Raw genomic sequence first — 27,094 nt, 5'->3', positions numbered from 1 at the left:
GATGCCAAAAATAGTTTTGTTCGGGTATTAAAACTACAACTTGGTCAACAAAAAACGAATTGCAGTATGCAAAACATGTGGTTCGAAGATTACAGACGGAGACGCAACAACTTCCAACTTTGTTCGACATTTGAAGTTGCACAAAGAAGGGTAAGTTTTGAATGTAAGCTAACGTTTATTGGCTAAGTAACGTGACTTGTATTTCCTGTGTAGTTAAATGAGTGAGGCTGTAAACTCACTGCTAACGTTATAACCATAGACATCTTATAAGTAGACGCAGCATCGAGCGCTACTGCCTACTGGCGCAGACGAGGCGCGGGGCCGCCATCTTGGAGTGGTGATCCGCTCCACTCAGTGCAATTCATTTGGCAGGAGCAATGAACTGTCAGCGCATTTAATTCATCTTACCTCACTGAATACCACTGATTTTCACCCCCTTTTTGTCATACGTGTAGCTATGATAACAGACACATGTTTATTATTCATAGTTTGCTTAACAGTAATAGAATATTCTTATATGCTATAAGTGAGCAGACCTGCCGGATCAAAACTGGGAATATAATCCCAGAGAAGGGTCAGCTATTTTGAAGTTGAAGAAACAATATGATGAGGTTATATATACATGCTACATAAACAATGTATGAATACATTAGATATCTATATATCTTATAGACTGTATCTCTGTTGCTGCAGCAGCAGAGAGTTTATTCTGTCTTGACACTTTGTATTGATATTTTCTATTATATTCTTCCCTTAAATGATCATGTTTACAGTCATTGTTTTATATGTATTATTTTATGTAAGTCGCTTTGGATAAAAGCGTCTGCCAAATACTTAAACATATATAAACACCTGAAAGTCTTTATATCAGCTAAAATCACCAATCTGTTTCACTGGATTCAGAATACAACCAACTTCTGTCTTACCCAACAATGTTAGTAGTTGAATATTGTTACTTGAAGGCTTATTCCTGGTTACAATTATACTGTTAAGAATTGTCTTATATACTTTGCCTAAAAAGAGAATGCATCATAATCAGTGGCGGCTGGTGAATTCTGTTTTAAGTGGGGCTGAAAGTTTGTAAAGCAAACCCCTGTAGGGGCGTCATCCTCCCCCAGAAGATTTCTTTGTGATTTTCACATACAAATATTGAAGATCTTTGCTCCTTCTCAACTCTGTGGTAATATTATTTTCATAAAATAAAACCAATTATACGTTAATGTTAAATCTTACTTGTGAAAAGTAATCCCCCGATTACTATTTTCAACAGTCCGTTCATTTGAGCAGGAAAACGCTGAACACCATCTTTGTTTTCTACCTGTCAACTGTCAGTTTAGGCTGCTCGCCGGCTCCTCGTCACCACTTCAAGATGGCGGCCCAACTTCTCGCGTCCCAGCAGCCAATGCTGCGTCTACTTATAAGATGTCTATGGGGGCGAGAGCTCGTTTTACTCGTTTCTCTCGCGAGATCTGACAAGACTGCGCGCGAAGCAAACAGGGCGAGGATAAAGCAAGATGGCGTCTGACGGTGAAGACGTTATTGCAGTCGTCACAGTTCAGTGTTCTTAATCTGTGCGTCCATGTACACATATATGTCCTTTATTACACTCTATTAAATAGAGTAAACATCGTTAATAACTGTTTGCATCCGGTTATATTAGTCTGAGCGCACTTTGATGCTTCTCGAGCTAGCTTAGCGTGCTAGTTAGCTTAGCTTGTTAGCTGCTAACAAAGAGAGATGAAAACACATCGCTAAGCAGAGATCAAGTGTGAGTGTAAAGTGTTGTGATTGTGTGAAAATGTGCGAAAGAACCATAGCAGAGTACGAGGAGGAACTTTGTCCAACAAAAGAGGAGAAGGAGCGACAACATGAAAAACATCAAGTTGTGTTACACACAACAGGTTTGTTTACTTCTTACTCTCACATCTTTACTAACTTTATATTTATTATTAACACTTTTCTTCAATAGATTGTCTATAGGAAGATGAATTGTCAGGTGAGGATGATTGTTTTATGTTGTTCATAAAAACGAGACAGTTTCAGACACACAACATTTATGAGAGGTTGATGTTCCTCTCAGTTTGTAACAAAGTGTATCAACATGTTTGCACAAAACTAAGACAAAGTCAGAGTCAGTTACCATGGTAACTGACGCTGTAAACCTAGCCTGCTAGCTGGCAGGTTTGACAAGTTATTTATGTGTGTAAAAGCTATACTGACCTGTTATTTCCTTCATATTGGTGCAGCCATTAACCTACTACAACACCTGCTACATCCACCTACTCAGTGGCCTAGTGGTTAGAGTGTCCGCCCTGAGATCGATAGGTTGAGAGTTCAAACCCCGACCCAGTCATACCAAAGACTATAAAAATGGAACCCATTACCTCCTTGCTTGGCACTCAGCATCAAGGGTTAGAATTGGGGGTTAAATCACCGTAAAAAATGATTCCCGGGCGCGGCCACCGCTGCTGCTCACAGCTCCCCTCACCTCCCAGGGGGGTGATCAAGGTTAATGGGTCAAATGCAGAGAACAATCTGGCCACACCTAGTGTGTGTGTGACAATCATTGGTACTTTAACTTTTTAATGTGGCAGTGATTGTGGAAAAAACAAAGCCTGATCTAAAGATGACATCTTGATCTCATACCATCTCAAACCAATTGGCCGTTCATTATTAAGTGAAATGTCTTAAAGTCGCTTCAATTTGTCTTTAACCAAGCAACACTAAGTTTTATCCAGTTACTCGATTAATCGAAAACATTTCCAGTAGAACACTTGATTAATAAAATGTTCAATAGCCACAGCCCACAGCCCTATACCTGGGGCGGTATAGCTCGGTTGGTAGAGTGGCCGTGCCAGCAACTTGAGGGTTCCAGGTTCAATCCCCGCTTCTGCAAACCTAGTCACTGCCGTTGTGTCCTTGGGCAAGACACTTTACCCACCTGCTCCCAGTGCCACCCATACTGGTATAAATGTAACTTAGATATTGGGTTTCACATTGTAAAGCGCTTTGAGTCACTAGAGAAAAGCACTATATAATTCACTTCACCTATATTTCATTTATGATTTAATATTTAGCATGTAGGAGTTAAAATGTGTTTTGTTTGTGTCCTGTAGACATCCATCAGCTGATTGGACACCAAGAAGAATGTCTCCCTCATCTGCAGGGGGACAGTTTCACTTCAGAGGATCCACAGCCCTCACACATGAAAGAGGAAGAGGAGGGAGAGTGTGTTGTAGGGCAGGAGGAGGATGATGTCAGCAAGTTTCCACTGCCTGTTGTCTCTGTGAAGACTGAAGAGCATGAAGACAAAGCACCTGAGTCCTCACAGCTTCATCACAGTCCAAGTAAGCACAACATCCACATATCATCTAATACAATGTTTGTGACACATGTTCATCCGGGGGCCACGTTTATGACTAAAGATGGAGATATACTTGCTTTTTACACCACCATTTAAAAATGAATGCTCATCAATCATCAACAGTGTAATTGCTGGGGTGTAACCATGTGACCTAGAGGCCGCCCTCCTTACCTCACGTGGTCAAATGAAGGCAAACATTCAATATGGCTACTGTTTATTTACCTTTAGCAGCACATATGTCAGCATATTTCAAAGGTTTAGTGGTGAAGATAAAGGCCTACTGAAATACGATTTTGTTATTTAAACGGGGATAGCAGGTCCATTCTATGTGTCATACTTGATCATTTCGCGATATTGCCATATTTTTGCTGAAAGGATTTAGTAGAGAACATAGACGATAAAGTTGGCAACTTTTTGTCGCTGATAAAAAAGCCTTGCCTCTACCGGAAGTAGCAGACGAGTAGCGTGACATCACAGGTTGTGGAGCTCCTCACATCCGCACATTGTTTACAATCATGGCCACCAGCAGCGAGAGCCATTCGGACCGAGAAAGCGACGATTTCCCCATTAATTTGAGCCATGATGAAAGATTCGTGGATGAGGAAAGTGAGAGTGAAGGACTAGAGGGCAGTGGGAGCGATTCAGATAGGGAAGATGCTGTGAGACCTGATATTCAGCTGGGAATGACTAAAACAGTAAATAAACACAAAACATATATATACTCTATTAGCCACAACACAACCAGGCTTATATTTAATATGCCACAAATTAATCCCGTATAACAAACACCTCCCCCCTCCCGTCCATATAACCCGCCAATACAACTCAAACACCTGCACAACACACTCAATCCCACAGCCCAAAGTACCGTTCACCTCCCCAAAGTTCATACAGCACATATATTTCCCCAAAGTCCCCAAAGTTACGTACGTGACATGCACATAGCGGCACGCTTCTACGGGCAAGCGATCAAATGTTTGGAAGCCGCAGCTGCATGCGTACTCACGGTACCGCGTCTGTGTATCCAACTCAAAGTCTTCCCGGTAAGAGTCTCTGTTGTCCCAGTTCTTCACAGGCCAATGGTAAAGCTTGGCTGTCATCTTCCGGGAATGTAAACAATGAAACACCGGCTGTGTTATCCGGCACACCAGTCAAGGGATGCATTTTACGGCGGGGGTGCGTTATCCAGCACAACACCTGACGCAATACACCGCTTCCCACCTACAGCTTTCTTCTTTGCTGTCTCCATTGTTCATTGAACAAATTGCAAAAGATTCACCAACACAGATGTCCAGAATACTGTGGAATTTTGCGATGAAAACATGAGACCGCAAATCCGATGACAAAACTACAAAGTCGATCATGGAACTGCGGCCTAGATTGTCCTGGTGCCAAGTGCACATATGGACACTTTTATGTTTGAACATGGTGTTTGTTATTGACAATCTTTGACGAGCACAAAAAAAATATATTCAATGTTTATTTAGATTGAGTTACTTCTCTGCTGTCCAGCAATGTCTCAATCAATCTAGTTTATTAGTACTAATTAGCAAAGTTTTCTTGTCTTTCTACAGTCTTTCCTTTGACAAACTGAGGCAGTATTTGTGACTGATAAAACTTTCAGCGAATCAAAATTTAAGAAATTGTTCCGGAAAGTTCATTACATTGAAGACAGCCAATAAAAACGCAATCAGAATCAGAATTACTTTAATAATCCCAGATGGGAAATTAAGATTTTCCGCACAATCCCATTCAAGAGCAGACAAACATTACAGGGAGACAGAACAGGATTGCTGACGGGTCTGCCGACTTCCGGCGCCCCTTACAACAAAGGTGAGAAACAGGTAAATGCTGAGGAGGGGGGAGAAAAAAAATTCAGTCTCAGCCTGGGCCCCTGGAGAGGGGGTCCAGACTGAGACCAAAGAGAAAAACAAACTCATAGCCATAGCCCACAGAAACATGTGTGTAAGAGGGAAACATCAAAGAACACAAAGGACATTAAAGACATTAAAAGAGCAGCGCTGATGCAACCAGCTACTTCTACACACAGCCACAAAAGTCAAACAACAACAACAACAAAAACATATACACTGTGGTGATCTCTGCGGTGTTCCACGCCATCGTCTGCTGGGGTGGGCAGAGCATGGCCAGAGACAGGAGCAGACCCAACAAAGCAACCAAGAGACCTGACTCCACCCTCGGCCGCCCACCAACTCTCAGCCAGTGTCCAGTCCGCATGGATGAGCGAGGATACGTCCAAAGAGACCGAGGTGTCCGATACCTGCTCATTCAGCCAAGACACTGTGAAGCTTGTCCGTCCCGGCTCTCAGCGCCAGCTCCGCAGTCCTGTCTCTTCATCCGCATCTCCTCCAGTCTCTCCAAACGGACTCTGGTGTGGCAGAGACCCAGCAGCTGGTCTCCATGGCCAAAAGGCTCCCGGGAGGCAGATCCAGAAGTTCACAAAAAAAGCTCAGCAGAAGTCACCAAAGTGCCAGCCCTTGTCACACAGTCCCAAAGGGTCCCCAACCAAAAGGCAAAAAAACCCCACATGAAAACAAGAAGGAAACATCCGGAACACAAAAGGATGACACAAGAGCACAGAGCTCCTGCCACCAGCAGCCACTACAGCGGCGCCATCTTGGGGACGGAAACTTGACCCGTTTATCTTCTCCAAGTGGCGACACTGACATAAAGAGACATAAAAAGTGTGTTAACGCCAACACTGGTTATTAATGTGATTATCACACAGCAGTCATTTCCATTACACAATATTCAAATATAGGTGGTAGTGTTGGAACCATACCAATATTTTGCTACCGCTACTAAAATTATGTTGGTACTTTTCTAAATAAAGGGTACCACAAAAAATGGCATTATTGGCTTTATTTGAACAAAACAACTTAGGGTACATGAAACATATGTTTATTATTGCAGTTAAGTCCTTTGATAAAATGTTGAACATACTAGACAACTTGTCTTTTAGTAGTAAGTAAACAAACAAAGACTCCCAATTAGTCTGATGATGTATGCAGTAACATATTGTGTCATTTATACACCTATTATTTTCTACACATTATTAAGGACAAGTGGTAGAAAATGAATTATTAATCTACTTGTTCATTTACTGTTAATATCTGCTTACTTTCTCTTTTGACATGTTCTATCTTCACTTGTGTTAAAATGTAATAATCACTTATTCTTCTCTTCTTTGATACTTTACATTAGTTTTTGGATGATACCACAAATTTGGGTATCAATCCGATACCAAGTAGTTACAGGATCATACATTGGTCATATTCAAAGTCCTCATGTGTCCAGGGACATAGTTACTGACTTTATAAACATAATATCAATTTTTTTTAAACGAAAGAAGATGTGATGCCAAAAGATATCGACGTAATCATAGTAGTATCGACTAAATATGTGTCGTTTGTTTACATTTTGATGCCGGTGAGCTACAGTGTGTAGTGAAGCATGTTTTGCTGTTCCTCGTCCTGCAGTGATAATGATACGTGTAAGAAACTTACATTATTTGTCGCCATGGAGGCGAGGATTAGTGATTTAGAAGTAGCTAAAACACTGTGGATGGACGTTAGCCGCTAGCTAGCTAGCCATGTCCTAAAGCACTTCTTCCTGAGGGTGTTTCAGCGTTATAACTTCACCTTTATCGTTAGTTTTTACACCAAAATGAGTCTGCTCTCCCTTTTCTGTCTACACACTGTGTCTGCTTGTAAGTACTCTGTGTGTGTGTGTGTCTGCTTGTAAGTACTCTGTGTGTGTGTGTGTCTGCTTGTAAGTACTCTGTGTGTGTGTGCCGTCTGCTCGTAAACCAGCAATGTCACCACATGACTTCGACGCGGGAGCGGGGGGGTGCGGGACCGGTACGTTTCAGGGACGGTTTAGTACCGAAAATGATTCATTAGTATCGCAGTACTATACTAATACCGGTATACCGTACAACCCTAATAGGTGGTATGGCCCACTTATAATTAAACTAACAAAATAATGTTGTTTTTCATCAGATATGTTCTAGTATTGTATATGTGGATGGGGGCCCTGCTTTGGAAATAATGTGTACCCCTTTCAGAGATCACGTTTAGTTCCACTTCAAACATTCACATGTTGCACAATGAGATGAGTGCTGTAGCACAAGCGTAGGATAACGTCAACAGTTGTGGAACTTTCTAACCAACAATTAAAATACAGTCGCATAGTAGGCCTTAATTATTAATTAAAAACAAGGAGGACACTTTATTTAACAAATATATTTAATATTTTAGCCACTGTAATATTACACACAGTTTGAACAGTAACATTGTGTTTGAATATATGAAAATAAAACATTTTACTTAAATAATATTTGGTGTACCACTAGTGGTACACTTACCACAGTTTTATGTGTATGTATGTATGTATGTATGTATGTATGTATACCGGTGTATATATATATATATATATATATATATATATGTATGTATGTATGTATGTATGTATGTATGTATGTATGTATGTATGTATGTATGTATGTATGTATGCATATGTATGTATGTATATATATGTATGTATGTATATATATGTATGTATGTATATATATGTATGTATGTATGTATGCATATGTATGTATGTATATATATGTATGTATGTATATATATATGTATGTGTATATATATATATATAGGGACGGCGTGGCGCAGTGGAAGAATGGCCGTACGCGACCCGAGGGTCCCTGGTTCAATCCCCACCTAGTACCAACCTCGTCATGTCCGTTGTGTCCTGAGCAAGACACTTCACCCTTGCTCCTGATGGGTGCTGGTTAGCGCCTTGCATGGCAGCTCCCTCCATCAGTGTGTGAATGTGTGTGTGAATGGGTAAATGTGGAAGTAGTGTCAAAGCGCTTTGAGTACCTTGAAGGTAGAAAAGCGCTATACAAGTACAACCCATTTATCATTTATATATATATATATATATATATATATATATATACACACATATATATATATATATATATATATATACACACATATATATATATATATAGCCCAGACTTCCCTCTCCCCAGCCACTTCGTCCAGCTCCTCCCGGGGGATCCCGAGGCGTTCCCAGGCCAACCGGGAGACATAGTCTTCCCAACGTGTCCTGGGTCTTCCCCGTGGCCTCCTACCGGTCGGACGTGCCCGAAACACCTCCCGAGGGAGGCGTTCGGGTGGCATCCTGACCAGATGCCCGAACCACCTTATCTGGATCCTCTCGATGTGGAGGAGCAGCGGCTTTACTTTGAGCTCCCCCCGGATGACAGAGCTTCTCACCCTATCTCTAAGGGAGAGCCCCGCCACCCGGCGGAGGAACCTCATTTCGGCCGCTTTTACCCATGATCTTGTCCTTTCGGTCATAACCCAAAGCTCATGACCATAGGTGAGGATGGGAACGTAGATCGACCAGTAAATCGAGAGCTTTGCCTTCTGGCTCAGCTCCTTCTTCACCACAACTGATCGATACAGTGTCCGCATTACTGAAGACGCCGCACCGATCCGCCTGTCGATCTCACGATCCACTCTTCCCTCACTCGTGAACAAGACTCCGAGGTACTTGAACTCTTCCACTTGGGGCAAGATCTCCTCCCCAACCCGGAGATGGCACTCCACCCTTTTCCGGGCGAGAACCATGGACTCGGATTTGGAGGTGCTGATTCCCATCCCAGTCGCTTCACACTCGGCTGCGAATCGATCCAGTGAGAGCTGAAGATCTTGGCCAGATGAAGCCATCAGGACCACATCATCTGCAAAAAGCAGAGACCTAATCCTGCAGCCACCAAACCAGATCCCCTCAACGCCTTGACTGCGCCTAGAAATTCTGTCCATAAAGGTTATGAACAGAATCGGTGACAAAGGGCAGCCCTGGCGGAGTCCAACCCTCACTGGAAACGGGTCCGACTTACTGCCGGCAATGCGGACCAAGCTCTGACACTGATTATACAGGGAGCGAACCGCCACAATAAGACAGTCCGTTACCCCATACTCTCTGAGCACTCCCCACAGGACTTCCCGGGGTACACGGTCGAATGCCTTCTCCAAGTCCACAAAGCACATGTAGACTGGTTGAGCAAACTCCCATGCACCCTCAAGGACCCTGCCGAGAGTATAGAGCTGGTCCACAGTTCCACGACCAGGACGAAAACCACACTGTTCCTCCTGAATCCGAGGTTCGACTATGCGGCGTAGCCTCCTCTCCAGTACACCTGAATAGACCTTACCGGGAAGGCTGAAGAGTGTGATCCCACGATAGTTAGAACACACCCTCCGGTTCCCCTTCTTAAAGAGAGGAACCACCACCCCGGTCTGCCAATCCAGAGGTACCGCCCCCGATGTCCACGCGATGTTGCAGAGTCTTGTCAACCAAGACAGCCCCACAACATCCAGAGCCTTAAGGAACTCCGGGCGGATCTCATCGAGGAGCTTTTTAACTACCTCGGCAACCTCAGCCCCAGAAATAGGAGAGCCCACCACAGATTCCCCAGGCACTGCTTCCTCATAGGAAGACGTGCTGGTGGGATTGAGGAGGTCTTCGAAGTATTCCCTCCACCGATCCACAACATCCGCAGTCGAGGTCAGCAGAACACCATCCTCACCATACACGGTGTTGACATTGCACTGCTTCCCCTTCCTGAGGCGGCGGATGGTGGTCCAGAATCGCTTCGAAGCCGTCCGGAAGTCGTTTTCCATGGCTTCCCCGAACTCCTCCCATGTCCGAGTTTTTGCCTCCGCGACCGCTGAAGCCGCACATCGCTTGGCCTGTCGGTACCTGTCTGCTGCCTCCGGAGTCCTATGAGCCAAAAAAGCCCGATACGACTCTTTCTTCAGCTTGACGGCATCCCTTATCGCTGGTGTCCACCAGCGGGTTCTAGGATTACCGCCACAACAGGCACCAACCACCTTGCGGCCACAGCTCCAATCGGCCGCCTCGACAATAGAGGCACGGAACATCGTCCACTCGGACTCAATGTCTAGTGCCTCCCTCGTGACATGTTCAAAGTTCTTCCGGAGGTGGGAATTGAAACTCTCTCTGACAGGAGACTCTGCCAGACGTTCCCAGCAAACCCTCACAATGCGTTTGGGCCTGCCAGGTCTGTCCGGCATCCTCCCCCACCATCGCAGCCAACTCACCACCAGGTGGTGATCGGTAGAAAGCTCCGCCCCTCTCTTCACCCAAGTGTCCAAAACATGAGACAGCAAATCCGATGACACAACTTCAAAGTCGATCATGGAACTGCGGCCTAGGGTGTCCTGGTGCCAAGTGCACATATGGACACCCTTATGTTTGAACATGGTGTTTGTTATTGACAATCTGTGACGGGCACAAAAGTCCAATAACAAAACACCACTCGGATTCAGATCCGGGCGGCCATTCTTCCCAATCACGCCTCTCCAGGTTTCACTGTCGTTGCCAACATGAGCGTTGAAGTCCCCCAGTACAACGAGGGAATCACCCGGGGGAGCACTCTCCAGTACTCCCTCGATTGAATCCAAAAAGGGTGGGTAATCTGAGCTGCCGTTTGGCGCGTAAGCGCAAACAACAGTCAGGACCCGTCCCCCCACCCGAAGGCGGAGGGAGGCTACCCTCCCGTCCACCGGGTTGAACTCCAACGTGCAGGCTTTGAGCCGGGGGGCAACAAGAATTGCCACCCCAGCCCGTATATATATATATATATATATATATATATATATATATATATATATATATATATATATATATATATATATATATATATATACGAATACAGTCGCGATCAAAAGAGTACATACACTTGTAAAGAACATCATGTCATGGCTGTCAATCATTTCTACAACTCTTATTTTTTTGTGATGTAGTGATTGGAGCACATACTTGTTGCTCACTAAAACATTCATGAAGTTTGCTTCTTTTATGAATGTATTATGGCTCTACTGAAAATGTGAGCAAATGTGCTGGGTCAAAAGTATACATACAGCAATGTTAATATTTGCTTACATGTCCCTTGGCAAGTTTACCTGCAATAAAGCGCTTTTGGTAGCCATCCGCAAGCTTCTTCTTGATTTTTTGACCACAACATTGCTGCAGTTCAGCTAAATGTGTTGCTTTTCTGACATGGACTTGTTTCTTCAGCATTGTCCACACCTTTAAGTCAGGACTTTGGGAAGGCCATTCTAAAACTTTCATTCTAACCTGATTTAGCCATTCCTTTACCACTTTTGAGGTGTGTTTGGGGTCATTGTCCTGGTGGAACACCCAACTGCGCCCAAGACCCAACCTCCGGGCTGATGATTTTAGCTTGTCCTGAACAATTTGGAGCTAATCCTCCTTTTTCATTGTCCCATTTAAAGCAGCAGTTCCAATGGCAGCAAAACAGGCCCAGAGCATAATACTACCACCACCATGCTTGACGGTAGGAATGGTGTTCCTGGGATTAAAGGCCTCACCTTTTCTCCTCCAAACATTGCTGGGTACTGGGCCAAACAGCTCCATTTTTGTGTCATCTGACATCACATGGACAAAGATAAGACCTTCTGGAGGAAAGTTCTGTGTTATACCACAAAATAACGTATAGTATCTTATTAATTTATAGCCAAAAATATTTTCATTTTATAGATATTTTCAGAGCAGAATATTGTCCTTGGGGCCCTCTGGCATCCCACGGGTTAACCGTAAGGTCTGGGCCTCTTAAGACTTCACTGTTGGTGCTAATCCACCTGTTTCTTCTCCTTTGTACCAAATTTCAAAGCAAAAGTGAGTCCACAAAATGAAATCTGAATTGGTAAAATCTTTTCAATATCGCTCCTAACATGTGACTGAACAAAGACGGACTCTTCTCGAGCATGTTTGTCTTCTTGTGTCCTGCAGACGTCAGAGGAGGCGAGGAGAAGAGAGAGGCGGAGCCTCCAAGCAGCAGCTCAACACAACACATGACAACAGAAGCTGATGGAGACCACTGTGGAGGATCACAAGCAGACAAGATCTTAGCTCCACTATCAGATAGTGAGGACACAACGTCACACTCTCCTGACACTGATGATGAACACTCTAAAGATGATGCAACATGTCACACTGACAACACTCACTTCAAATGTTCTCACTGTGACAAAACTTTTAATGTTCGTCGCAATATGACAGTACACATGAGAACACACACTGCAGAAAAACCTTTTTCCTGCTCAGAATGTGGTAAACGTTTTGCAGCAAGTCAAAGTTTAAAAGAACACATGAGAATACACACTCGAGAACAATCTTTTGCCTGCTCAGAATGTGGTAAAAGTTTTGTAATGAATGAACATTTAAAAGTACACATGAGAAAACACACTGGAGAAAAACCTTTTTCATGTTCAATCTGTGGTAAAGATTTTACTCGACAGCACCATTTCAAAGCACACATGACAATACACACTGGAGAACAACCTTTTTCCTGCTCAGAATGTGGTAAAAGTTTTGTAACAAATCGAAGTTTAAAAGCACACATGAGAACACACACTGGAGAAAAACCTTATTCCTGCTCAGAATGTGGTAAAAGTTTTGCAAAAAATCGACGTTTAAAAGCACACATGAGAACACACACTGGAGAAAAACCTGTGAACGTGTTGAGTTGCAGTGTGTGTGGTGAAGGATTCTCTTCTAAGTACCAGTGTAAGAAACACAAGTGTGCTGGTGAGAACAGCAGCAGCAAATGAAGATGCAGGATTTGAAATAAACTGTCTAAACTTTTACTTTGACTTTCTAGCAACATCAGCACATATAACATGTGTGACATCGTTGTTGTGTGTGTAACACAATCTTGTTAATATGATTCTAACATTTATAGATTAGACACTTCAGATTAGTGCTTTTATTTCAGTCAAGTACATGAGTTAATATACACATTTGTGTACTTTAAAATGAACAGAACAATTGGACTGAAAAGGTGAGAATAAACAGTACATAAAATATGTTACATACAATAAACCTTTTTTTGTGTAGATATTCATAATTCATTTACATACTTAATCATAATTGTGTTTTATATATGTTTTTTGAAATAATGAAGTGTAATTCGAGATGATTCCATAGATGAACTCCTTTATATGATATACATATTTGTTTTACATGTGTTCATACCTTTGCTTTTGAGTACACATATATCTCTCTTAGTTGTATTACGGGGCTTCACGGTGGCAGAGGGGTTAGTGCATCTGCCTCACAATACGAAGGTCCTGAGTAGTCTTGGGTTCAATCCCGGGCTCGGGAACTTTCTGTGTGGAGTTTGCATGTTCTCCCCGTGACTGCGTGGGTTCCCTCCGGGTACTCCGGCTTCCTCCCACCTCCAAAGACATGCACCTGGGGATAAGTTGATTGGCAACACTAAATTGGCCCTAGTGTGTGGATGTGAGTGTGAATGTTGTCTGTCTATCTGTGTTGGCCCTGCGATGAGGTGGCGACTTGTCCAGGGTGTACCCCGCCTTCCGCCCGATTGTAGCTGAGATAGGCTCCAGCGCCCCCCGCGACCCCAAAGGGAATAAGCGGTAGAAAATGGATGGATAGTTGTATTACTGTCTTGTGTAATATGAATAGTGTTGTGTGATTGTTTTATATGTATGTCTCCAGACCTTTATGCAATAAACAATGTATACTTCAACTGACATTGGATACAATAAATGTAGTTAATATCTGTGGGAATGTATTTTATTCTATTTATTATCGCAGTCAATTTTTTAAAATGTTTTCTTTCTATGACTTGCATGTAGTTTCCATCTTACTTCATCATCTAGACTAAGTCAGCCTGGAGGATGTGTGTAATGTTGAGATGTGTTGGAGATGACTTGCTTTGTTTGGATGTTGTCAACCTGTCAATTGTTCTATTTAAACATGTTGTCAGATCTCGCGAGAGAAACAAGCAACCAGCTCTATGACTTCTTCTTCTTACTGGCAGTTTGCAGCCATGACTTGAAAGGTTTATACTGCCACCTACTGGACTGTAGAATGTAGTGTGGGCCATAGGACAGAAGGAGGAAATCCCGTTAAGAACCTGTGGAGGGCAGAAATATACCTAAGATCTTCTACTAGTCTGCTGGATTCACCTGTGAATATCAAACTAATCTATATCTTATCTTCTCATGTGCTCAAACTGAAATAGCACTGTTTACTCAAACCTGATGGTTTGCTTTCTCCCAGATGAATATGAACATTCACCAAGTGTAGAACATGATATGACTTCATTAATACACTTCATTTTACATACTCAGGAGTTGGCACTTAACCTGCTCTCTGGAATATTCCCCCGGTGACTGTGTGAGTTTTGTGTAAACATGTTGATACACTTTGTTACAAACTGAGAGGAACATCAACCTCTCATAAATATTGTGTGTCTGAAACTGTCTTGGCGTCTTGTCCAGGGTGTACGCGACCTTCCGCCCGAATGCAGCTGAGATAGGCTCCAGCACCCCTCGCGACCCCAAAAGGGACAAGCGGTAGGAAAGGGATGGATTGATGGCTAATCAAAGAAAAATAAATAAATAAAATTTAAAAAAAAAATACTTAAAAAAAAAAAAAAAAAATATATATATATATATATATATATATATATATATATATATATAATGCAAAGGGAAATTTAAAAAGAACATGAAAACCTTCCACAATCTAAAATACATTATAAAAACGATTAGCATCAAAGACAAAAGGAATATAATGAGTGTAATATTTATTTTGTTTCTTTTGTTTCTTTCCTTATGCTACTGTTGTTTCAATACATTGTTAAATATTTGAATATTTTTACAAAAATAAGTTGTATGTCTTTCTTTTGAAAATGTAAAATGGACAAGTTTACTTTTATTTTCAGGGGGGAAAGAGTTGGTTACTTGTTTCTCTCGCGAGATCTGGAAAGAGCTGCTTACTTGTTTCTCTCGCGAGATCTGGAAAAGAGCTGGTTACTTGTTTCTCTCGCGAGATCTGACAAGACTGCGCGCGAACCAAACACGGCGAGAATAAAGCAAGATGGCGTCTGACGGTGAAGACGTTATTGCAGTCGTCACAGTTCAGTGTTCTTAATCTGTGCGTCCATGTACACATATATGTCCTTTATTACACTCTATTAAATAGAGTCATAATAACTGTTTGTATATTAGTCTGAGCGCACTTCTCCAGCTAGCTTAGCTTGCTAGTTAGCTTAGCTTGTTAGCTGCTAACAAAGAGAGATGAAAACACATCGCTAAGCAGAGATCAAGTGTGAGTGTAAAGTGTTGTGATTGTGTGAAAATGTGCGAAAGAACCATAGCAGAGTACGAGGAGGAACTTTGTCCAACAAAAGAGGAGAAGGAGCGACAACATGAAAAACATCAAGTTGTGTTACACACAACAGGTTTGTTTACTTCTTACTCTCACATCTTTACTAACTTTATATTTATTATTAACACTTTTCTTCAATAGATTGTCTATAGGAAGATGAATTGTCATGTGAGGATGTTCAGACACACAATATTTATGAGAGGTTGATGTTCCTCTCAGTTTGTAACAAAGTGTATCAACATGTTTACACAAAACTCACACAGTCACCGGGGGAATATTCCAGAGAGCAGGTTAAGTGCAAACTCCTGAGTATGTAAAGCTCCAGAGTTTGACCTCCAAAAATAAGAGAGGTAAGACAAAGTCGGAGTCAGTTACCATGGTAACTGACGCTGTAAAACTAGCCTGCTAGCTGGCAGGTTTGACAAGTTATTTATGTGTGTAAAAGCTATACTGACCTGTTATTTCCTTCATATTGGTGCAGCCATTAACCTACTACAACACCTGCTACATCCACCTACTCAGTGGCCTAGTGGTTAGAGTGTCCGCCCTGAGATCAGTAGCTTGTGTCATACCAAAGACTATACAAATGGGACCCATTACCTCCCTGCTTGGCACTCAGCATCAAGGGTTGGAATTGGGGGTTAAATCACTGTAAAAATGATTCCCGAGCGCGGCCACCGCTGCATCTCACTGCTCCCCTCACCTCCCAGGGGGTGATCAAGGTTAATGGGTCAAATGCAGAGAACAATCTGGCCACACCTAGTGTGTGTGTGACAATCATTGGTACTTTAACTTTTTAATGTGGCAGTGATTGTGGAAAAAACAAAGCCTGATCTAAAGATGACATCTTGATCTCATACCATCTCAAACCAATTGGCCGTTCATTATTAAGTGAAATGTCTTAAAGTCGCTTCAATTTGTCTTTAACCAAGCAACACTAAGTTTTATCCAGTTACTCGATTAATCGAAAACATTTCCAGTAGAACACTTGATTAATAACATTTTCAATAGCCACAGCCCTATATTTCATGTACGATTTAATATTTAGCATGTAGGAGTTAAAATGTGTTTTGTTTGTGTCCTGTAGACATCCATCAGCTGATTGGACACCAAGAAGAATGTCTCCCTCATCTGCAGGGGGACAGTTTCACTTTAGAGGATCCACAGCCCTCACACATGAAAGAGGAAGAGGAGGGAGAGTGTGTTGTAGGGCAGGAGGAGGATGATGTCAGCAAGTTTCCACTGACTGTTGTCTCTGTGAAGACTGAAGAGCATGAAGACAAAGCACCTGAGTCCTCACAGCTTCATCACAGTCCAAGTAAGCACAACATCCACATATCATCTCATACAATGTTTGTGACACATGTTCATCCGGGGGCCACATTTATGACTAAAGATGGAGATATACTTGCTTTTTACACCACCATTTAAAAATGAATGCTCATCAATCATCAACAGTGTAATTGCTGGGGTGTAACCATGTGACCTAGAGGCCGTCCTCCTTACCTCACGTGGTCAAATGAAGGCAAACATTCAATATGGCTACTGTTTATTTACCTTCAGCAGCACATATGTCAGCATATTTCAAAGGTTTAGTGGTGAAGATTAGGGATGTATACCAAGTACCATTTTTTTTAGTACTGGTTCCTAATTATGTCGTCCATGAGGACCGTGAAGATTCTGGACTAACGACACAACTATTTGTATTTTTAATTCCAGCTGACTGACGTAACTATGACACGTTGTCACATTGAGTTCAGCTGCCGCTGCTACACATTAACATCAGCTTTGAATAATGACAAATAAGGAAGCAACCACACGCATAAGTGTGATGTGTGTGTTATTGACAAGAAGATGACATAACTGCATTTCACCTTGCACTGCACACATAGTTGACTTCTTTAAGACTTCAAATAAACAGCTGTTGATAAAAGACTTCCCTGCTCTGAGATGTTACAGAACATCATGTTGGAGGTGTTCCACCTCTTGTGCTAATAGGAATGCTATTTAAAATACCTTTTTTACACTTTTTTATTTCCACAATTTACATGTAGTACCGATAAGTGTACTGATAAATGCTAGTATTGATAAGGAGTATCGATTAGGGTATCATATCGATAAATTCTTAACGATTTATATCCCTACAGAAGATACAAGCCAGATATTTAAAAAATATATATATTCAACGTTCATTTGGATTTAGTTACTTCTCCGCTGTCCAGCAATGTCTCAATCAATCTAGTTTATTAGTACTATTTAGCAAAGTTTTCTTGTCTTTCTAAAGTATTTCTTTTGACAGCCCCTCGTGGTAAAGTTGTCCGAGTGCAAACTATTTGTGACTGATAAAACTTTTCGGCGAATCAAACAGTCAAAGTCGGCCGTTCTGTTCTTCAGCTGAAGCTCCAAGTTTCCAGTAATGGTCTCAACCCGCCTCGTTACAGTGCGTCGGGAGAGTGACACGTTCTCAAATGCGCCCTTCTTCTCCGGGCATATCAGCGCAACAGAGTCCAATAAGCACTCCTTCATAAACTCTCCGTCAGAAAACGCCTTACTTTTTCTGGCAATTTTGTGAGGAACGACAAAACTTGTCCTGACAGCTGCATCTCTGGGGGTGTGAAATTTGGCAAAAAGTCCTTGTTGGGTTTGCAGTTTTACCATCAACACATCAGCCTCCTTTGCGCGCTCTTCATCAGACAGATTCCGGTAATTTTCCTGGTGCTTGGTGGTGTAGTGGCGATTCAAATGATATTCTTTAAACACAGCAAGTACCACCCATTAAGCACACGGCTTTACCTTTCATTTCTGTAAAGAAATACTTGTCAGTCCATGTCTTGTTGAAAACACGCCATTCCTCATCAACTTTTCTTTTTTTAGCGTGAGCTGACACCTCAGGGGTAACCGAGCATCACCTGTCACTTTGCACCTTCACTCACAGGTTACACACGGACATAAATAACACTTTTCAAAATAAAAGCAGCACAGTTGTATTGCACACACGACATAGATGTTTTTTTACATTTATTTTGTAATTTGTGATTGCCGCTGTTCACATTCACTTACAATTGCGCACGCGCATACGTCCACACGGAAGTAATACAAATAACACTTTTCAAAACAAAAGCAGCACCGTTGTATTGCACACTCGACATAGATACTTTTTTAAATGTATTTTGTAATTTATGATTGGCCTCACGCGGGCCGGACAGGGACGCACAAAGGGCCGGATGTGGCCCGCGGGCCCCAAAATGCCCAGGTCTGCCCTAAAGGGACACGGGGACACATTTTTTCGAGATGCAAAGAAAAATCCACAAATAACTTCAGCTGAAATACAGAACTCTCTGAAAAATGGTGGTGTGGCTGTTTTAAGATGCACAATAAGGAGGCACTTGAAGAAAAATGTGCTGCATGGTCGAGTCGCCAGAAGAAAGCCATTACTGCGCAAATGTTACAAAGTATCCCGCTTACATTACGCCAAACAGCACAGAGACAAGCCTCAAAACTTCTGGAACAAAGTCATCTAGAGTAATGAGACCAAAATTTAACTTTTTGGCCACTCGACCATGCAGCCCATTTTTCTTCAAGTGCCTTCTTATTGTGCATCTTGAAACAGCCACACCAGAATTTTTTAGAGTCCTGTATTTCAGCTGGAGTTATTTGTGTATTTTTCTTTGCATCTCGAACAATTTTCCTGGCAGTTGTGGCTGAAATCTTTGCTGGTCTACCTGAATCCCTCATTTTCCACTTCTTAATCAGCGTTTGAACCCTGCTGATTGGCATTCTCAATTCCTTGGATATCTTAGCAGCTGAAGGCAGGGCACTTGGCGGTCCGATCCTCGGCTACAGAAGCTAGCTCTTGGGACGTGGAACGTCACCTCGCTGGGAGGGAAGGAGCCTGAGCTGGTGCGCAAAGTGGAGAAGTTCCGGCTAGATATAGTCGGACTCACTTCGACGCACAGCAAGGGCTCTGGAACCAGTTTGCTCGAAAGGGGCTGGACTTTTTTCCACTCTGGCGTTGCAAGCAATGAGAGGCGACGGGCTGGGGTGGCAATTCTTGTTGTCCCCCCGGCTCAAAGCCTGCACGTTGGACTTTAACCCAGTAGACGAGAAGGTAGCTTTCCTCCGCCTTCAGGTGGGGGGACGGGTCCTGACTGTTGTTTTGTGCTTACGCACAAAACAGCAGCTCAGAGTACCCACTCTTTTTGAATTCCCTTGAGGGAGTACTGGAGAGTGCTCCCTGGGGGGATTCCCTTGTTCTGCTGGGGGACTTCAACGCTCCTGTTGGCAATGACAGTGAAACCTGGAGAGGCGTGCTCGAGAAGAATGGCCGCCCGGATCTGAACCCAAGTGGTGCTTTGTTATTAGACTTTTGTGCTCGACACAAATTGTCCATAACAAACACCATGTTTAAACAAAAGGGTGTCCATATGTGCACTCAGCACCAAGACACCCTCGGCCGCAGTTCCATGATTGACTTTTTGAATGTGTCATCGGATTTGCGGCCTCATGTTTTGGACACTCGGGTGAAGAGAGGGGCGGAGCTTTCTAGCGATCACCACCTGGTCGTGAGCTGGCTCCGATGGTGGGGGAGGATGCCAGACAGACCTGGAAGGCCCAAACGCATTGTGTGTTGGTCTGCTGGGAACGTCTAGCAGGGTCTGTTGTCAGAGAGAGTTTCCATTCCCACCTCCGGAAGAAGTTTGAACTGTCACGAGGGAGGCACTGGATATTGAGTCCGAGTGGACCATGTTCCGTGCCTCTATTGTCGAGGCGGCCGATTGGAGCTGTGGCCGCAAGGTGGTTGGTGCCTGTCGTGGCGTAATCCTAGAACCCGCTGGTGTACACCAGCAGTGAGGGATGCCGTCAAGCTGAATAAAGAGTCCTATCGGGTCCTTTTGGCTCATGGGACTCCAGAGGCAGCGGACCGGTACCGACAGGCCAAGTGAAGTGCAGCTTCAGCGATCGCGGAGACAAAGACTCGGACATGGGAGGAGTTTGGGGAAGCCATGGAAAACAACTTCCTGATGGCTTCGAAGCGATTCTGGTCCACCATCCGCCGCCTCAGGGGGGGGGGAGCAGTGCACTGTCAACACCGTGTATGGTGAGGATGGTGTGCTGCTGACCTCTACTGCGGCTGTTGTGGACCGGTGGAGGGAATACTAAGAAGACCTCCTCAATCCCAGCAACACATCTTCCTATGAGGAAGCCGTGCCTGGGGAATCTGTGGTGGGCTCTCCTATTTCTGGGGCTGAAGTTGTCGAAGTAGTTAAAAAGCTTCTCAGTGGCCGCGCTCGGGAATCATTTGGTGATTTAACCCCCAACCCTTGATGCTGAGTGCCAAGCAGGGAGGCAATGGGTCCCATTTTTATAGTCTTTGGTATGACTCGGCCGGGGTTTGAACTCCCGACTTTCCAGTGTCAGGGCAGACACTCTAACCACAAGGCCACTGAGCAGGTCGATGGTTAATGCATCCTCAATAGAAATAAACTTAGCAAAGGTTAGCTAACAATTGAGTCATTGCTCTATTCTGCCTATAAAGTGCTCTAAATAACATCCTAAAACCTTCATCAACATTTTAAATACACACTGTACATATATACAGTATGTAATGTAGTAACATTCTTAATAACATGTCATATTTACATATCTTGCTCATTTTAAGCATACAATGTCTGCTCTCACTGGGATGGCGACTGATGGGATGTTCATATCTTCCCCTTTAGATGAAGAATTAATCCTCACAAAGGGTTAAAAAGGGTGGGCGCAAAAGAGCGTATTTCCGTGTCTTTCTTGTCATCTCCAGGTCTAAGTTGGATGTCAAAATTGACCAAGTTCTCCGGTTTATGTCCACAACCTTCTACTACATAAGTGAGAAGCATGATTTATAATCTAGAATTAGCTTTCTCCATTTTAGAGGCCAGAAAGCAGCTCAGTATGTCAATATAGCAACATAAGCTAGTTACTTTTAGCGGTGCAATGATCACAGAAGTAGGTCCTTAACGTAAGCGCTTATAATAACAATATCACTAATACTTGCTTAATATTCAGGTCACAAAATGTAAATGGAGTATTGTTGGCAGTTTTTGGATGGTTATTTGGAGGACTTTGTGGGTCTAATAGAGGAGCTCCCATTGACTCCAATGTTAGATGATTTTTGCTCACGTTTATTTACTAATTAGAATTCATGAAAATGAAAAACATATGTCTTACATAAGGATTGTGAATGATAGGCGACATTTTAAAAAAGTGCCGTTTCCTTTGAATTTGTCAGATAAGTAAACAGTTCTTCAAATTAAAGATGAAAAAGGTTGTTTATAGATATTATCCACAATGAAGTTACAGTAAAACTAAGCACACAAGGGCAAGTACATTCATATACACATGAAGTACACATATAAGTAAGAATCATGTTAACCACCACAATATCGTCTCCTTCTCCTAAAGCCAATATCGAGTATTCTTTGGTGAGCTGGCCGTATCGTCACACCCTTAGTTAAAAGCACACCATCCCCATGACATGACAATTCCACGTGATGTAGAACAGTAGTACCACATTTTAAAGGGGAACATTATCCCAATTTCAGAAGAGTTAAAACCATTAAAAATCAGTTCCCAGTGGCTTATTTTATTTTTCAAAGTTTTTTTCAAAATTTTACCCATCACGCAATATCTCTAAAAAAAGCTTCAAAGTGCCTGATTTTAACCATCGTTATATACACCCGTCCATTTTCCTGTGACGTCACATAGTGAAGCCAACACAAACAAACATGGCGGAAAGAACAGCAAGCTATAGCGACATTAGCTCGGATTCAGACTCGGATTTCAGCGGCTTAAGCGATTCAACAGATTACGCATGTATTGAAACGGATGGTTGTAGTGTGGAGGCAGGTAGCCAAAACCAAATTGAAGAAGAAACTGAAGCTATTGAGCCATATCGCTTTGAACCGTATGCAAGCCAAACCCACGAAAACGACACGACAGCCAGCGACACGGGAGAAAGCGAGGACGAATTCGGCGATCGCCTTCTAACCAACGATTGGTATGTGTTTGTTTTTAAGTGTTGTAATGTTTTTAAGCTAAATTATTGGTAAACACAGTTTATGTATAATCATTTACGTAAAACCGCGAGTAATGAATAAAGTTTTCATCAATTAATATATTCTGTAGACATACCCTCATCCGCTCTCTTTTCCTGAAAGCTGATCTGTCCAGTTTTGGAGGTAATGTCAGCAGGCCAGGGAAGCTAGGGTGGATATTCTTCTCTTGATCATCTTCGGTGGCATAAGGGACGGTGTGAGCCAAGACATCCAGGGGGTTTAGCTCGCTCGTCTGCGGGAACAAACTGCCGCCATTGCTTGCCGTGCTAGCGAGGTCCTTTGTCCCTGAATTGCTTACACACTCCGGCAGATTCAATGGGGGTCTGGCGGCAGATTTCTTTGACTTTATGGTTGTAAATGCATCTGCTTTGAGTGTCGCAGGATATCCACACATTCTTGCCATCTCTGTCGTAGCATAGCTTTCGTGGGTAAAGTGTGCGGAACAAACGTCCAATTTCTTGCCACTTTGGCATCTTTGGGCCACTGGTGCAACTTGAATCCGTCCCTGTTGGTGTTGTTACACCCTCCGACAACACACCGACGAGGCATGATGTCTCCAAGGTACGGAAAACAGTCGAAAAAACGGAAAATAACAGAGCTGATTTGATTCGGTGTTTGAGAAAATGGCGGATTGCTTCCCGATGTGACGTCATGTTGTGACGTCATCGCTCCGAGAGCGAATAATAGAAAGGCGTTTAATTCGCCAAAATTCACCCATTTAGAGTTTGGAAATGGATTAAAAAAAGATATGGTCTTTTTTCTGCAACATCAAGGTATATATTGACACTTACATAGGTCTGCTGATAATGTTCCCTTTAAACATACACACACATCTGAAGAATATAAAAAATAAATATATTTAGTGGGCCAAACAAAATGACTCGGCGAACCAATGTTTGGTTTGGGCGATATGACCTCAAATCTATATCCTAATAACAATATATGTCACCATTTATCATTTGGTACATGATTGATAATAGAAGAATTTCAAAGCGGGTTACAAAAGCTCCTAATTTGGCAGCTGACATATGCAGTAACATATTGTGTCATTTCTAATTGGATTATTTTGTCCAAACAATTATTATTAATGTACTTGTTTATTTACTGTTAATATCTGGTTACTTTCTTTGAGAAAATAATACTGCAAATGATGTAATATTTTACTGCATATTTCAGCATCTAAATTAGGAGCCTGTGTAGCCTGTTTTAAAATGCTTCTATTAGTAATTCTATATGAAATAATATATCGCAAAATCCATTTTAAACCATATCGTCCATCCATAGTAAAAAGTCCTGTCGTCCTGGTTTGTTTTTATTGTCCTGTGAATAATGTTGTAAAGAGCAGCGTGTTTGTGCGTCACTGAGATTTCAAGACAGTTCATACGATAACTTGTTTTTCCTAAGTGCATGTAAAAGTACTGAATGCATTGTGTGACTGAGCAGAGATGCTGTGTTTGTCTTGCAGACGTCTGTGAAGAACATCTTCACCCTGAGCAACAGCAGTGGAGCTTCAGGATGGAGCCACAGCCCTCCCACATTAAGAAGGAAGAGGAATACCCACTGATCCCCCATTTTAAAGAGGAAGAGGAGGACCCACTGACCCATTACTTTAAAGAGGAAGCGGTGGACCCACGGAGCCCTCACATTAAAGAGGAAGAGGAGGAACACAGCATCAGTCAGGAGGGAGAGCATCTTGAAGGACTGGAGGAGGTTGATGTCACCAAGATGCCAGTGACTGGTGTCCCTGTGAAGAGTGAAGATGATGAGGTCAAAGGTGAAAGTGAGGAGAAGAGAGAGGCGGAGCCTCCAAGCAGCAGCTCAACACAACACATGACAACAGAAGCTGATGGAGACCACTGTGGAGGATCACAAGCAGACAAGATCTTAGCTCCACTATCAGATAGTGAGGACACAACGTCACACTCTCCTGACACTGATGATGAACACTCTAAAGATGATGCAACATGTCACACTGACAACACTCACTTCACATGTTCTCACTGTCACAAAACTTTTAATGACCGTAGTTCTCTGAAAGTACACATGAGAACACACACTGCAGAAAAAACGTTTTCATGTTCATTCTGCGGTAAAGATTTTACTCATAGGCACGATTTGAAAATACACATGAGAATACACACTGGAGAAAAACCTTTTTCCTGCTCAGAATGTGGTAAAAGTTTTGTAACAAATCAAAGTTTAAAAGCACACATGGGAACACACACTGGAGAAAAACCTTTTTCATGTTCAATCTGCGGTAAAGGTTTAACTCATAGGCAACATTTAAAAGTACACATGACAATACACACTGGAGAAAAACCTTTTTCCTGCTCAAAATGTAGTAAAAGTTTTGTATCAAATCAAAGTTTAAAAGCACACATGGGAACACACACTGGAGAAAAACCTTTTTCATGTTCAATCTGCGGTAAAGGGTTAACTCATAAGCAACATTTGAAAGTACACATGAGAATACACACTGGAGAAAAACCTTTTTCCTGCTCAGAATGTGGTAAAAGTTTTATAATAAATCAAAGTTTAAAAGTACACATGAGAACACACACTGGAGAAAAACCTTTTTCATGTTCAATCTGTGGTAAAGAGTTTACACATAGGCCACATTTGAAAGTACACATGAGAACACACACTGGAGAAAAACCTTTTTCATGTTCAATCTGTGGTAAAGATTTTACTCAAAGAGAGCATTTCAAAACACACATGAAAACACACACTGGAGAAAAACCTTTTTCATGTTCAATCTGCTGTAAAGATTTTACTCGAAGGGACTATTTCAAAACACACATGAGTACACACACTGGAGAAAAACCTTATACATGTTCAGTATGTTGTAAAAGTTTTGTACAAAGTCCGCATTTGAAAAGACACATGAGTACACACACTGGAGAAAAACCTTATACATGTTCAGTATGTGGTAAAGGTTTTGTACAAAGTCCGCATTTGAAAAGACACATGAGAACACACACTGGAGAGAAAGTGTTGAGTTGCAGTGTGTGTGGTGAAAGATTGTCTTCTAAGTACCAGTGTAAGAAACACAAGTGTGCTGGTGAGAACAGCAGCAGCAAATGAAGATGCAGGATTTGAAATAAACTGTCTAAACTTTTACTTTGACCATCTAGCATCATCAGCACATAGATTCTAACATTTATAGATTAGATATTGTAGATTTTTGCTTTTTGTCAGTCAAGTACACGTTTTAATATAGAACATTGTGTACTTTTATTTAAAAATGAACACAACACTTTGACTGTAAAGGTGAGAATAAACAGGACAAAACATGTTACAAATACTTTTTATGTGTATGGAGATATTCAGAAATATTTTTTAATTATTAATGATGTTATAGATGAACTCCTTTATATGATGTACATATTTGTTTTACATGTGTTTATACCTTTGCTTTTGAGTACTCATAAATCCCTCTTAGTTCATATTTACTGGTTCACATGTGAAACATCTTCTGGACCACTTCTGGAAGCATATTATTATTTACTTCATACTTTATTTGAGCAGTTTTGTTTTATACAATTTTAAAATGTGTGACTTTATGAATCATTTGTTGGGTCTCAATAATCCATTATTTTAATTACCTTTATTACTCTCTTTTGTAATATGATGATTGTTTTATATGTATGTTCCCTTTATGCAATATGTAGATTAGTGAAAATGGCAACATTATATGTGGAAGGTTATGAAGGATAGTTTTGTTTTTGATAATCTACATTTCTAATTAAAAAACTACACATGATAATTGTTTTTTAAAGTTGTTTTTTCCCCCCTTTTTTAGAATCCCTCAAACATTATTAATTTCAGAAAACATGGGAAAGTATCATGAGTGTAATATTTATGTCATAACTTGGACTATGGCGTGGTTTGTTCTCCCGTGGTGCAAATGAACATTTGGACCAGTCATGGCGTGAAGGTAAATACATGATTTATTTAACACTATAACTACAAAGAAATGATCAAACAAAAGGTGCGCACAGGGGCGGAGGTACAAAACTAGACTATAAACACAAAACTTGCACATTGGCAGAAACTATGAACAATTAAACAAAACACTAACTGTGGCATGAATCAAAACAAAACTTACTTGACATGGCATGAAGTGCGCAGAGGTACATAGAGTGTGACAGGGGTAAGAATGCGGGGATGTCGTCAGGACAAACAACAGAAAATGAATGAACTTAAATACTATGGACATGATTAGTGAAAGCAGGTGAGTGACTCAAAACGTGAAACAGGTGCGTGACGTGACAGGTGAAAACTAATGGTTGCTATGGTGACAAACAAGAGTGCACAATGAGTCCAAACGTGGAACAGGTGAAACTAATGG

The 27,094-nt window shown here is 42.0% G+C and overlaps 1 protein-coding gene across 5 annotated transcripts; it reads left to right on the top strand.

Moving 5' to 3' along the window:
* The first annotated feature begins 1,496 nt into the window (after positions 1 to 1,496).
* Positions 1,497 to 26,493, top strand: LOC133572334 (uncharacterized). Of its 5 annotated transcripts, XM_061925261.1 has the most exons (5): positions 1,497 to 1,901; positions 1,970 to 1,996; positions 3,117 to 3,347; positions 16,737 to 16,967; positions 24,209 to 26,493. In XM_061925261.1, the coding sequence occupies exons 3-5, from the start codon at positions 3,206 to 3,208 to the stop codon at positions 25,825 to 25,827; spliced, it is 1,992 nt and encodes a 663-aa protein (XP_061781245.1). In that variant the 5' UTR covers positions 1,497 to 1,901; positions 1,970 to 1,996; positions 3,117 to 3,205; the 3' UTR covers positions 25,828 to 26,493. The 5 variants fall into 5 exon arrangements, with proteins under 5 accessions (XP_061781245.1, XP_061781244.1, XP_072768002.1 ...); XM_061925260.1 differs by lacking the exon at positions 1,970 to 1,996; XM_072911901.1 differs by lacking the exons at positions 1,970 to 1,996; positions 16,737 to 16,967; positions 24,209 to 26,493 and adding an exon at positions 12,239 to 14,033.
* The last annotated feature ends 601 nt before the right edge of the window (positions 26,494 to 27,094 follow it).

Source organism: Nerophis lumbriciformis, linkage group LG29 (genome assembly GCF_033978685.3).
Source record: "Nerophis lumbriciformis linkage group LG29, RoL_Nlum_v2.1, whole genome shotgun sequence".
Classification (NCBI taxonomy): Eukaryota; Metazoa; Chordata; class Actinopteri; order Syngnathiformes; family Syngnathidae; genus Nerophis; species Nerophis lumbriciformis.
Note: the sequence above shows the minus strand (reverse complement) of the source record. Positions and strands in the feature narration are given on the sequence as shown.

Coding starts and splice junctions, on each gene's coding strand:
- LOC133572334 (XM_061925260.1), top strand. CDS start 1,799: ATGTGCGAAAGAACCATAGCAGAGTACGAGGAGGAACTTTGTCCAACA. Junction 3,348..16,736: donor ACAGCTTCATCACAGTCCAA/GTAAGCACAACA, acceptor TGTGTCCTGTAG/ACATCCATCAGCTGATTGGA. Junction 16,968..24,208: donor ACAGCTTCATCACAGTCCAA/GTAAGCACAACA, acceptor TTTGTCTTGCAG/ACGTCTGTGAAGAACATCTT.